Here is a 13,418-nt window from a genome sequence, read left to right on the forward strand (position 1 = left end):
TGGGGGGTGACTTGGGGGAGGAGCTGTCTCGCTGAGTCCAGGGAAAGGGGGATTTCTGAGAAGGGAAGGGGCAAGCCAAGCATCCCCAAGAGCCACTCTTTCTTTCTCCAACACAGAAATGGTTGCTGCCTGTCCTCAACTGGGATCAAAGCCAACAAATAAACAAAAAGTTCAACAAGTAAGTTGACCTCCACCCGGTTTCCTCTGCCTCTGTCAGTCCGCCGAGGGCACAAGCTTCTTGGCTGCCTTCCTCCTGGCCAAGCCCTCTGCTTTTCATTCACTCAATCACTTATTCAACAAATATTTGTTAAGCTCATATCATGAACCAGGCCCTGCTCAAACTTTTGTTGGACCGTGATCCCGGGTATGAAAGACTTTTTTTTTTTTCGCATTGTGGCTCACTGAACATATCGCTGAAATAAAGACAGCTTCCTTATGCTCTAGGAAGCCCTTGGGCTGGATTTCAGATGATACACAGTGGTGTGGCCGAACCAATTATTACAGTCCTCTTTCTGTACCCTCCGGGGATTGGCTCCAGGACCCCCACTGCCTCCGTAGATCCCCAAATCCTGGGATGCTCAAGTGCTTTATGTAAAATGGCATAGTAGTTGCATATGGTCCACCGCATTCTCCTGTACACTGAAGTATCTCTGGACTACTTGTCGGGCCTAATCCACTGTCAATGCTATGTAAATAGTTGTTCTATTGTATTGTTTGGAAAAATAATGACCACAGAAAATTGTCTGTACATTTCAATCCAAATGCAATTTTTTTTTTCTGAAAATTTCCACCCGTGATTGATGGACTACTCAGATTCAGAACCCACAGATTCAGAGGGAAGGCCAAGAGTATTTCCATCCCAATTGGTCACAGTGTGCTAATCTGATTCTTTAAGTCTTATGTATCTCAGTTGGCAAATATTTTGAACATTCCTTTGAATGCATTCTGATGTTTCCCATTGTCCTTAGTTTGTAAAAGGTATTGGTCACAGCCCCACACATTTATTTCGTGGCTTACCAATGTATTCCGACCCACTTGGAAAAGCATTCCTTGGAAGCTTGTGACTTCTAATTCTTTTTGATTTGAACACACACACACACACACATCATTTCTGAGGGAGCTTTAGCAAAAATCAGCCAGGCCAGGGTCCAGGGGCCTCAGCAGATGGAGATAAAGAAGGGAGAGAGATCAGCTCACTTCTGTCACTCAGGCCCTGTGATCTCACATGTCCCTGGGTTGTCACTGCCTCCCAGTGCCCAGCTCTGGGTCTGCTCCCTTGGCCCCCAACAATCTGGAGACCACGAAGCCACGGTTTCTGCCACTAGGGGGTTTTCAGTCTAGTGATAGGCTTAGAACAAGCATTTCCAAACCATTAAACAAAGCATCGCACACCAATGCCCCCTAGGCCAAATCTAGCCCTATACAAGTACCCCATTATTTCTAGCTTTTCCTGAAAGATAAAAAATTCTGGCAACAGTGAATCTCCATTCTTGCTTAGCACCATATGTCTAGGTAATAGCTGCTTCTTTTAAAAGAGCAGGAATCTTCCAGTTCAGCAGTCTTATCAAGGGACTACTTAGATCAGTGGCTAAGAGCATGAATTCAAGCCGACAGGTGTCGTGGTGCATGCCTATAATCCTAGCAACTCCGGAGGCTGAGGCAGGAGGATTGCGAGTTCAAAGCCAGCCTCAGCAATTTAGTGAGGTGCTAAGCAACTCAGTGAGATCCTGTCTCTAAATAAAATATTTTAAAAAGGTCTGGAGATGTGGCTCAGTGGATAAGCACCTCTGGGTTCAATCCCTGGTACTAAACAAAAACAAAACATGAACTTGAAGCCAGATCTGTGTGGGTTTGAATACTGGCTTAGACCAGGATTAGCTGTGCAGTCTTGGGCAAGTCAGTTAATCTGTGTCTGAGTTTCCACATCTGTAAAGTGGGGGATGGTTAAAACATACCTCCCTGCCTCATAGAGATACCGTGAGATTTGAGTTAATTCACATAAAGTTCTTAACGACAGTGCCTGGTAACCTACCTGGTTCATTTACATTACTTGTCTCCTCTATGTATTTGAGATTGCAATTAAACAATCACCAATGTCAAAGCTGAATGGAGAACAGGGTGCCATGGGAGTGTGGCTGGAGGGACCAACTTAATCTGGAGACTGGGAAATAGCTTTTGAGTGAATGAATGGTCTGGGAGCAGATCCATGCTGCAGATACACACTGGGGTATACCAGAAGGCCCCACGGACCCAGGTTCTGACATCCCCAGGGGGCTCAGAGCCTGGGCCAAGCTGAGGGCCAGGGCAGGAGGGGCTGGGCATCTGGGAGAATGCCAAGGCTGCCAACCCACCTGCGTGTGCCCTACCTGTTGGAATTTCTGCAGGACGGATTTGGCCAAACTCCTGATATTCTACAAAGACCTGAACCAGAGATCCATCATGGAGAGCCCGGCCAACAGTGTGAGTGGCGTCCTTCTGGGACCTGTCCTGGGTCTACAAAGGTGCCCGTCTTCCTGGCCTTAGGGAGCAGAGTCAGTTTATGGGGATCCCACCTGAATGACTGAGGCCCCGAGAAGCCAGCCAAGCCCCCCAAGACAGGACAAACCAGCAGAGAAAAAGCTTGTTCAGAGTCTTTGGGACCTGACCTTGAGAAGCAAGGCTGTACAGCTACCTCCTGAAGCCAAAGACCAGGAGGGAGCTCCAGGCCCGGAGCAGAATCCCTGTGGGAGGCCAACTAAGGGTAGGGTCCATCTTGATGGTGGGGCATGCCCTCCCTTGCAGATCGAGATGCTTCTGTCCAACTTTGGTGGCCAGCTGGGCCTGTGGATGAGCTGCTCCGTCGTCTGCGTCATCGAGATCATTGAGGTGTTCTTCATTGACTCCTTCTCCATCATTGCCCGTCGCCAATGGCAGAAAGCGAAGGAATGGTGGGCCCGGAAGCAGGGACCCTCCTGTTCCGAGGCTCCTCCCCCTAGGCAGCAGGGCCAGGACAATCCGGCCCTCGATATAGACGATGACCTGCCCACTTTCACCTCTGCATTACGCCTGCCTCCAGCCCTGGGGGCCCAGGTGCCTGGCACACCACCCCCCAGATACAATACCCTGCGCTTGGAGAGGGCCTTCTCCAGCCAGCTGTCAGACACTGAGGTGCCTGAGGAGCCCTGAGGCGGGAATGGGAAGAAAGAGCTAGTCGTGGTGTGAGGACTTAGTCCCTGTCTCCCAGACACAGAGGGGGGCCTCCTGCTCCCCCGCTCTGGGCTTTTGAGACACTGACTGAAAGCCTTCTGTGAATAAGAGAGGGCTTGGGCAGGTGCAGGAGGACCTGTTGGACCCTGCCCAGTAACACTACCAGCCAGAATGTGCTAGATCCCACGCCCGAACCAAGAGACAGGGCTGAGGAAACCGTGCTGGCCCAGGTGAAGGCCAGAAGGGAGCTCTTCACCGGGTCTTGAGAGAGAAGGACACCTTTAAGCCCCAAGCCCAGGGTTTCATCTGCTCCCCTGTCCTGGGCTGGGGCCCGAGGTTGTAACCTTAGGTAGCAAGGCTGGACGGCTACCGACCAATGACCAAAGACAGGAGGAAGCACCAGTCCTGGAGTCGGGCTGTTGGCAAATACATGATCCTCGGTCACCAACACTGGGGCAAGGTGTCCTCTGGGCCCCAGGGCAGAGAGCTGGCCCCAGCCCCGGGAGTGTGTGTAGGGAGGGGTGCAATGGAGGGTGTGGTAGGATGGTCTACTCTGGGGTTGGGGCTGGGACCTTGCTCTGGGCAGCTAAGGCAGGTCCCAGGGCCCTTCCCAGAGACCGGCTATTTAAAGGGCAGAGCTGGACACTGCTGTCCTGTGGTGTCCTGACCCTTCTTCAGCTACTCTTGCTTTGGACTGACTCAGCACCACCCTGGGCCAGAACGACCAATGCCACTTCCAATGTCTTGCCAGCCACACAACAGCTTGTATTCACACCCTCCAGCTGCAGAGTCAGCCCGAGAACAGGAGGCCGGGCACTGTTCTCAGCCCTTCTATAAATTAGCCAAGGGGACAGCAAAACTCCACCCCGCAAGCCAAATCCTGGTTTTGCTCATGAACTGAGAATGCATGGCTATTGTTTTTACTTTTCAAAGAGCTGAAAAAAATATATCAAAAGAAGAATACTGGGTTTCTCATGACAGTGATATGAGATTCGAATCTCAGTGTCCATAAATAAAGTTTTATTGGCACACAGCCACACCTGTTTGCTTACACGTTGCTTATGGCCGCCGTGTGGGTTCCCACGGCAGAGCTGAGGGGTTACATCACGAACCTGCAAAGCCAGCCGAGTCTACAGCATTTCTTCAGGCAGAAGGGGGTCCTTCAACCATGAATGGAGGACTAATTTCAGGTCTAATCACGGCACAGGGATGGCTGCTAGTACAGTCCTGAGTCTTTGTGGAAGAGCAGCTGTGAGGACCCGGGAACTCCTGGTCCAGCCACCCCCAGGCCTGTGGCTGCAATAGCAACCTCTGCTCCATGTGGTGTTCCCCTGGCCCTCAGGGATGTAACCCCGGCCAGGAATCCAACCAGCCAGGGTGCACTAGATGCCGTGGTCAGGAGTCAAACCAGTCAGCAGAGAGGAGGTCATGGTGACCTTGGGCTGGAGAGCCCTCCCTTGAGGAGGGGGCTCAGAAGCCAGGGCTGATGCAGGTCAGCACCAGATGACAGAGGGCTCCCGGCTGGCTGGCTCCTGTCCAGGCTGGGCAGGAGTGGCCGCAGCCGGTGCCGACAGGGAACTTGCAGTGGATGCTCACCTGGGTGCTACCCAGAGAGGAGCTTCCTCCTCCACCCCCGGGGCCAGCAGAGGAGTTAGCTGTGCCCTCAGATTCATGGAATTGACCAGCCTGGGCATGATGTCACCCGTGGGAACACTTCCAGTAAGGCTGGGTTTGCTGCTGGGAGTGTCCCAGGTAGGGCCGTCAGCATCTGGTTCGGCTGTCCCTTAGCACTCGGGCGGGGACACCCCCTGGCTCCAGCCGGCTGTGTCCCTGCCTGGCTCCAACAAAGCCCCACGCTGCCCTTTCTCCTACCCTCGCCTGTCCAGGTCAGAGGCAGACGTTATCACCTCTGCAGAGTCACCTTTCACCCTCCCAAAGTGGAACTTCCACCATTTTAAAATTTTCACCCCAGAAACAATATTTGTATCCACTTGGCTGTCTCTTCCTCAGAGACCACGTGCTCCGAGAGGACAGGAATGGGGTTTTATCTCTCTGCCTCCAGACTGGGACAGAACTGTTGGCATCTAGGAAAAGTTTGTAGAGTTAATAAAAACAATAAAAGGGCATATTCATTGAGTTCTTATTGTTTGCTGAGGATTCTGCTGTTTCACTCCACACACATCAGCTCATGGAACTCTGACAGCTTGGGTTTTTTGTTTTGTTTTGTTGTGGGTTTTTTTTTTTTTTTTTGGTACCAGGGATTGAACCCAGGGGCACCCAAACACTGAGCCACATCCCCAGCACTATTTTGGATTTTATTTAGAGACAGGGTCTCACTGAGTTGCTTAGGGCCTCAATTTTGCTGAGGCTGACTTTGAACTCATGATCCTCCTGCCTCAGCCTCCAGAGCCGCTGGGATTACCGGTGTGTGCCACTGCACCCAGCCGACAGCTTGGTATTCTTGCAAATAAAGAAACTGAGGCAGAGAGAATCCACATAGCCACACCACTGGTGACTAGTGGGCCCAGAGCCTGTGTACCTAGCCACTGTGCAAACTGTCTTCTGTAGGGAGGCTTTTCCCCAGAGGCCACTTTATCTGTCTTTGAAGAAGGCTTCTTCTCTGGTCCTTTCTGACTTCAGGCTCATCTTCCTCCGCCCACCGGCATTCTTGTCCCAGGTCAGAGTTGAGGGTGGAAAAGAACAACTTTTTTTCAAGCACTCTACTGACTGAGCCATAGCCCCGGCCCTCAAGACCTCTTTTAAGCAGCTGCCATGATAACTCCATTGCAGATCATGGGAAAGTTTGTTCTTTATACAGCCCTGGTTTTCTCAAACAATCCGACCTAATGGCCTCAGACTTTCCCCCTTTCAGGCCCCTGAATCCCAGTCAGGTGTCCTCTCTCCTGTAGACCATCTCCCTGGTGAGTCAGAGGCATTTCCAACTCAACATGCTCCCTGGGAACTGCCCCCCAAGGGAATATTGGATAAAGACGCCAACCTCTCCTGGGGTTGAAAACCCGGGAGAGAGGTCAGGGCATGAAGGTAGTGCAAGTCAAGGTGCGGATTCCAGGACCACCGTCCCCAGGCCAAAAGAGGAGAGTTGAGAATGGAGACCGAGGGACCCCAATGTTTAAGAAGCAGCTGAAGCATGAGGAAGCAACATGAGGCTCCCCCTCTGCTCATGACTCTCCCAGCCTCTCAGCCTCCTTCCTCCCATCCCTACATCAGGCCACATCAGGAGCATGTTGCCAAAGGACAGACTGGACCGCCACACTTCTTGCTTGATGTCTTCCCTGTAAAGCACTCGCCATATTTCTTAAGTTGCATGGACTCACCCTACGATGATCATCCTAGGTCACACACCACCTTAACTGCCATGCCATACTCTGGCCTCTTCCCCCTCCACTCATTCTCCGCTCACTCACTTATCCTTCCAGACCAGGTACAAATGTCGCTATCTCTGTATACAGTGTTCCCTTGGCTGGGGGGATAGCTCCATGGTAAAGCTCTTGCCTAGCATGCACCAAGACTTGGATTTGATCCTCAGCACTAGGGGGAAAAAAAATAAAAATAAAAGCCTTACTATAGGGCTGGGGTTGTGGCTCAGCGGTAGAGCGCTCGCCTAGCATGTGCGACGCCCTGGGTTCCATCCTCAGCACCACATAAAAATAAATAAAGATATGTGTCCAACTAAAAAATAAAGATTTAAAAAAAAAAGAATTAAAAAAAAAAACCCTTACTATAGGTTTTCCTTTCCCAGCAAGTTGGAGTACTACAAATCACTGACAGAATAAGCAAACCTTTCTGTTTTCCACCGTGCAAAAACGGAGGCCCAATCCAGGATTACAGGTGTGGGCCACTGCATCCAGCTAAAAAGTTTTCTTTCAGAATAAGTTTCTGATAGAATACTACTCAGCCATCAAAAGGAACAAAGTACTGACATAGATGAACCTCCAAAACATTATTATGCTAAATGAAAGAAGCCAGGAGACAAAAAAGGCCATACACTGTGTGATTCCATTTCAAAGTCCCCAAATAGGCAAATCCATAGAGACAGAACGCAGATTTAGGGCTGGAGGCAGGGAAAACGGGTGTTGATTGCTTGATAGGTATGGTTTCCATTTGAGGGTGGTTTGTGTTTTGGAACTAGGTCCAGGTAGTGCTCATATAGTACTGTGAATGTACTAAATGCCGTTCAACATTACACTCTAAAATGGTTAATTTTACGTTGTATGAACTGTATCTCTGTAAAAAAAATTTCCAAGCTGGGGCCGGTGGTGCATACCTGCAGTCCCAGCAAACCAGGAGGATGAGGCAGGAGGATTCCTTAAGTCCAGAATGTCAAGACCAGCCTGGGCGACATAGGGAGGTTCCATTTCCAAAAGAAAAGCATTCCAAAACATTATTTAAATGGGAAGGGTGAGCTGATTTAAAGAAAAGCAATAGGTGAAACTATAAAGAAAAACAAGATACACTGATCATAGAAGTTAGGATCGTGGGAGCTTCTGGGATGGGCAGGGGAAAGAGGTGGTCAGGGGCACCCAGGACATTTAGAAGACTGACTGGCAAAGGGCTGTTTCTCATGAGTGACGGCACAGACGCCGGTGTGTGAGTCCCTGTTTTTTAAGATCACATATATGTCTCTTGTGCATGATTTTTAAAAAATCCTCAGAAAAGAAATAAAATGATTGAATGGATAAAGAAAATGTGGTGTATATATACACAATGGAATATTACTCAGCATTAAAAGAGAATAAAATCATGGCATTTGCAGGTAAATGAACGGAGTTGGAGAATATAATGCTAAGTGAAGTCAGCCAATCCCAGAAAACCAAATGCCAAATGTTTTCTTTGATATAAGGAGGCTGATTCATAATGGGGATGGGGGCGGAGCATGGGAGGAATAGACGAACTCTAGATAGGGCAGAGGGGAGGGAGGAGAAGGGAGGGGGGGTAGGAAAGACGTTGGAATGAGATGGACATCATTACCCTAAGTACATGCATGAAGAGGCAAATGGTGTGACTCTTCTTTGTGTACAACCAGAGACATGAAAAATTGTGCTCTAGATGTGTACTATGAATGGAATTGCATTCGGCTGTCCTATATAACAAATTAGAATTAAAAAAATAAAGTGATGGCAAGATAAGATCATGTGGACCCTAAAAGCAACCTGACACACCACAATGAACTGACCCTCAAGGAGACGCCCTCGAGGTGCATCTCTCTGTCTCTGGCTCTGTCCTCTCCCTCCTCCCCTGAAGCAGCCACATGAAGGGGCAGGCTCTGCATCCCCCAGGGTGGGTGCCCAGGGAACCTCTCCTGCCTGGCCCAGCTCTGCCTCGCTTAGTCACCTCCTAGCAAACTCAGGAGCCATTCCAGTTCCTTCTGTCCCAAGGCAGGACCAGCCCAGGGTGGAGAAGGACCTGGATCATCAGGGAGACACGAGACACGTGCTCTAACTGCAGGCTGCAGGCTGAAGGAGCCTCACTGTGCCCAGCTGGAAGCTGCAGGGAGCAGGAGGTGGAGTGAGACAGACCCAATTGTTCAAAGGCTCCCTCGCCTCCTCCAGGAACAGACCGGGAGAAATCTTCCCAGCCTCGCTGAGGGCTCCTACCTCCAGCCAGACCTGCAAGGTGTTGATCTGACACACTCTGTTGTCCGTCAACTCTGCTAGCTGACGGCGGCGAGCGCTCGGGAATCTGACAACTGTCTTTTGTTCTTTTTAATAACAGGATTAAATGCATTTTTATTGTATTTACACACAAAATAATAAATATTGTATTAGGAATCTTGTCTACAAGTAGCAAAAAAAAAAAAATGCATCTTGGATTAAGAAATAAATAAATACTCCGACTCATGTGACTGAGAAATCCATGGGTCTCTAGCTTTAGGTAGGCAGGGAGCTTTGGGATCCAGGGACTCAAAAGATAAGAACTCTGATTACCCACTGCTCACCTGTGCTTTCCTTTACGTTATCTCCAGTCACTCTCGCCCTACAGTGTATGGAACAGATACTAGAGGTCCCAGATCCTACGCCTTAGTATCCCAAAAGAAAGGGAGGGCTTCACTTAAAATTATTCCCAAACCCCGAATTATCGAATAAACTTGCATTCGACATACACGGGTCATGGTTCTTTCCTTGAACCGATTGCTGTGGCCAAAGGGACAAAATGGTAACAGGTTAGGTCTGGGTTGTGTGTTTATTTTAGAATTGATGGAGCAGCCCACTTCTCAAGAGCCACGTCAAAAGAGAGTGGAGGGGCTGGGGTTGTGGCTCAGCGGTAGAGCGCTCGCCTGGCACGTGCAAGACCCTGGGTTCGATCCTCAGCACCACGTAAAAATAAGTGAAATAGAGGTATTGTGTCCAACTACAAATAAAAAATAAATAAATATTTAAAAAGAGAGTGGGGTACAAAGCAATTGCCCAAGTGTCATCAGCATTTACCCCAAATAATAGATATGTCCTGTCCACCAGAAAATTGGAAATTTTCAGAAAGATATAAATAACAAAATAAAGACCTGCCATTATTCCACAATGACAGGCTTCCTTGATACGTCATCTGGGCCATCTTTCATAATTGGAGCATTCAATTCAGCAGGGGATTTCCCAAGAATGTGAAATGATTCAAGTGCACACATGAGAAAGAGAAGAAAAGCAAACAGTGCTTTAGTGAGTTAGTAAGGCTGATAATCCATGGTTCCCTGTCAACCTCACGAGCCAGTCAATCCCCAGATCTCTGCCAACCCCGGAGCAAATTTATGCCTTCTTGAAATTTCACCCTCGGCCATCAATGTGCTCATCCATCATGCATCCATTCATCTATTCAACCAACCACTCACTTATTCAATAATTACCTTTTAAGCTCTGAAATTAGACCACCTGGTTCAAATCCAAGTCCCGACTCTTATTATCTGTGTGACTCTGAGCTAGTTACTCAACCCATCTGTGCCTCAGTTGTTACTACATAAGATCGTTTTGAGGATAAAATGAGATTAAGGGAGATCCCAAGTGCTTTGTTGAGAGCAGGGCTCAGGTAAGATTCTCAACAGAGTATTCTAGTCTTGAATGTTCGATGTTATTTTCCCAACCTTAGATATTTACCATATGAAGGCCACGTCCAGGTAGCTGACTGGGCTATGTTGGGCAAGTACTGCCAGCTACGATTTTTTTCTCTCTGCTATCCTAGAGGCAGATTCTGACTGTAAGAGCTTTTAGGACCACCAAGATATGTCCTCTGGGACTTCCTCATTTTAAAAAAGCTTATATTTAATTTTTTAAAATAATAATAAAGGCAGCTCATGCTTTGCAACTCCTTTGGGTCAAGGCAGTGGTCTGGGGTCTGGCATTACTAAAACTTCCTAGTTTAAGGCTGGACACCTGATAAATCACCACCTAGACATCAGGGGAGCTCCTGTGTCACTGTAGATCTAGGAAGTGGCACAGAAACAAAGCCAGCCCACCCCTACAAACAATTGTGGAATTTCCTGGGCTTACAGACCAAGAAAGTGGGGGCCAAGAGAGTATCCTCATCAGTGTCCCTCACCAGGGAAAGAGAGCAGTGTTTGGGAAGTCATACTCATTCTCCAGACGGAAAATCGGACTTGGCTTTCTGGGCCGTAGCCTGAGATCTTGGTCCCAGGCTTCCAAGAGTGATTGAAGCAGCTTATGAAATCAGGAGAGACTACGTGACTTGGGTGGAACTCAAGTCAAGGATGGGCAGGTGACCTGGCCACGACCAATGAGAGTACACCATCTTCTGACTGCTGTGGTCACCCGGGAACAGCCAGCTCTGACTCTATACTGACTCTGACAGGGACGGGATCTGAGTTTGGCAGGGGCCTGAGTCGAGTGTCAGCATATGTCCAGAAAAGGGCCCGGCCCAGGCAGCATCAGGACCATCTGTGCTCAGGATCCAGGGCCCAGTCGGTGGCCTGGCCCTCACTGTCAGGATGCTTCTTTGCCCATGAGCACTCCTGGGGGTGGGCTTGGCTGTCTCCGGGACCTTCCGGGCCACCTCCATTCCACTATTTACAGCCCTCCTCCTTCAAGGGTCCTGCCAGATCAGGCACCCGGCCTTGCTCGCGTGGCCCACCGTCATCCAGGACCCTGGGTCCCTGAAGACCTCTCCCTTACTCCCTGATTTCCTCACGAATCCATGCTTTATCAGGGGTGGCAGGCACCCCAGCTCACCCTGGCTTTGCAGAGGAGCGGGGAGGGGGTGTTGTCACTCACCTCTGTGTAACTTGCAGGTGCATCTAGCACTAAGCATGATGGACCCAGGTGTCCCTCAGTCGTGGGTGCCATCCCTGTTCCCTGCCCCATTTCCCTGATCTTGCCTTTATTCTCAGACTGCTTCTCTCCACGGGGGAGGGAGACATCCCCCTCCCTCCAGTCTCTATTATTATTTTTTTTTTTAGCTCATTCATGACCAAAAAAAAAAAAAGAGAGAGAGAGAGAGAGATCTTCTTCTCAGAAGCATACATGGATCAAACTCACCAGGGGATTCTAATTGGTCCTGCCTGAGTCACATGCCCAACTCTGAACCAACCACAGCAGTCAGAAGATGGTGTACTCTCATTGGTCGTGGCCAGGTCACCTGCCCATCCTTGACTTGAGTTCCACCCAAGTCACGTAGTCTCTCCTGATTTCATAAGCTGCTTCAATCACTCTTGGAAGCCTGGGACCAAGATCTCAGGCTATGGCCCAGAAAGCCAAGTCCGATTTTCCGTCTGGAGAATGAGTATGACTTCCCAAACACTGCTCTCTTTCCCTGGTGAGGGACACTGATGAGGATACTCTCTTGGCCCCCACTTTCTTGGTCTGTAAGCCCAGGAAATTCCACAATTGTTTGTAGGGGTGGGCTGGCTTTGTTTCTGTGCCACTTCCTAGATCTACAGTGACACAGGAGCTCCCCTGATGTCTAGGTGGTGATTTATCAGGTGTCCAGCCTTAAACTAGGAAGTTTTAGTAATGCCAGACCCCAGACCACTGCCTTGACCCAAAGGAGTTGCAAAGCATGAGCTGCCTTTATTATTATTTTAAAAAATTAAATATAAGCTTTTTTAAAATGAGGAAGTCCCAGAGGACATATCTTGGTGGTCCTAAAAGCTCTTACAGTCAGAATCTGCCTCTAGGATAGCAGAGAGAAAAAAATCGTAGCTGGCAGTACTTGCCCAACATAGCCCACTCAGCTACCTGGACGTGGCCTTCATATGGTAAATATCTAAGGTTGGGAAAATAACATCGAACATTCAAGACTAGAATACTCTGTTGAGAATCTTACCTGAGCCCTGCTCTCAACAAAGCACTTGGGATCTCCCTTAATCTCATTTTATCCTCAAAACGATCTTATGTAGTAACAACTGAGGCACAGATGGGTTGAGTAACTAGCTCAGAGTCACACAGATAATAAGAGTCGGGACTTGGATTTGAACCAGGTGGTCTAATTTCAGAGCTTAAAAGGTAATTATTGAATAAGTGAGTGGTTGGTTGAATAGATGAATGGATGCATGATGGATGAGCACATTGATGGCCGAGGGTGAAATTTCAAGAAGGCATAAATTTGCTCCGGGGTTGGCAGAGATCTGGGGATTGACTGGCTCGTGAGGTTGACAGGGAACCATGGATTATCAGCCTTACTAACTCACTAAAGCACTGTTTGCTTTTCTTCTCTTTCTCATGTGTGCACTTGAATCATTTCACATTCTTGGGAAATCCCCTGCTGAATTGAATGCTCCAATTATGAAAGATGGCCCAGATGACGTATCAAGGAAGCCTGTCATTGTGGAATAATGGCAGGTCTTTATTTTGTTATTTATATCTTTCTGAAAATTTCCAATTTTCTGGTGGACAGGACATATCTATTATTTGGGGTAAATGCTGATGACACTTGGGCAATTGCTTTGTACCCCACTCTCTTTTTAAATATTTATTTATTTTTTATTTGTAGTTGGACACAATACCTCTATTTCACTTATTTTTACGTGGTGCTGAGGATCGAACCCAGGGTCTTGCACGTGCCAGGCGAGCGCTCTACCGCTGAGCCACAACCCCAGCCCCTCCACTCTCTTTTGACGTGGCTCTTGAGAAGTGGGCTGCTCCATCAATTCTAAAATAAACACACAACCCAGACCTAACCTGTTACCATTTTGTCCCTTTGGCCACAGCAATCGGTTCAAGGAAAGAACCATGACCCGTGTATGTCGAATGCAAGTTTATTCGATAATTCGG

The 13,418-nt window shown here is 48.7% G+C and overlaps 1 protein-coding gene across 3 annotated transcripts in view; it reads left to right on the forward strand.

Annotated features, from left to right (window-relative positions):
- Positions 1-4,223, forward strand: part of Scnn1g (sodium channel epithelial 1 subunit gamma) — a 30,358-nt gene extending 26,135 nt beyond the window's left edge. For all 3 annotated transcript variants that reach the window (XM_015491570.2, XM_048789648.1, XM_048789649.1), the window contains 3 exons: positions 117-178; positions 2,385-2,460; positions 2,782-4,223. In XM_015491570.2, the coding sequence (XP_015347056.1) occupies positions 117-178; positions 2,385-2,460; positions 2,782-3,165 (522 nt within the window). In that variant the 3' untranslated portion in view covers positions 3,166-4,223. The remainder of the gene's footprint in view (positions 1-116; positions 179-2,384; positions 2,461-2,781) is intronic.
- The last annotated feature ends 9,195 nt before the right edge of the window (positions 4,224-13,418 follow it).

This window comes from Marmota marmota, unplaced genomic scaffold, assembly GCF_001458135.2.
Source record: "Marmota marmota marmota unplaced genomic scaffold, marMar, whole genome shotgun sequence".
Lineage (NCBI taxonomy): Eukaryota > Metazoa > Chordata > Mammalia > Rodentia > Sciuridae > Marmota > Marmota marmota.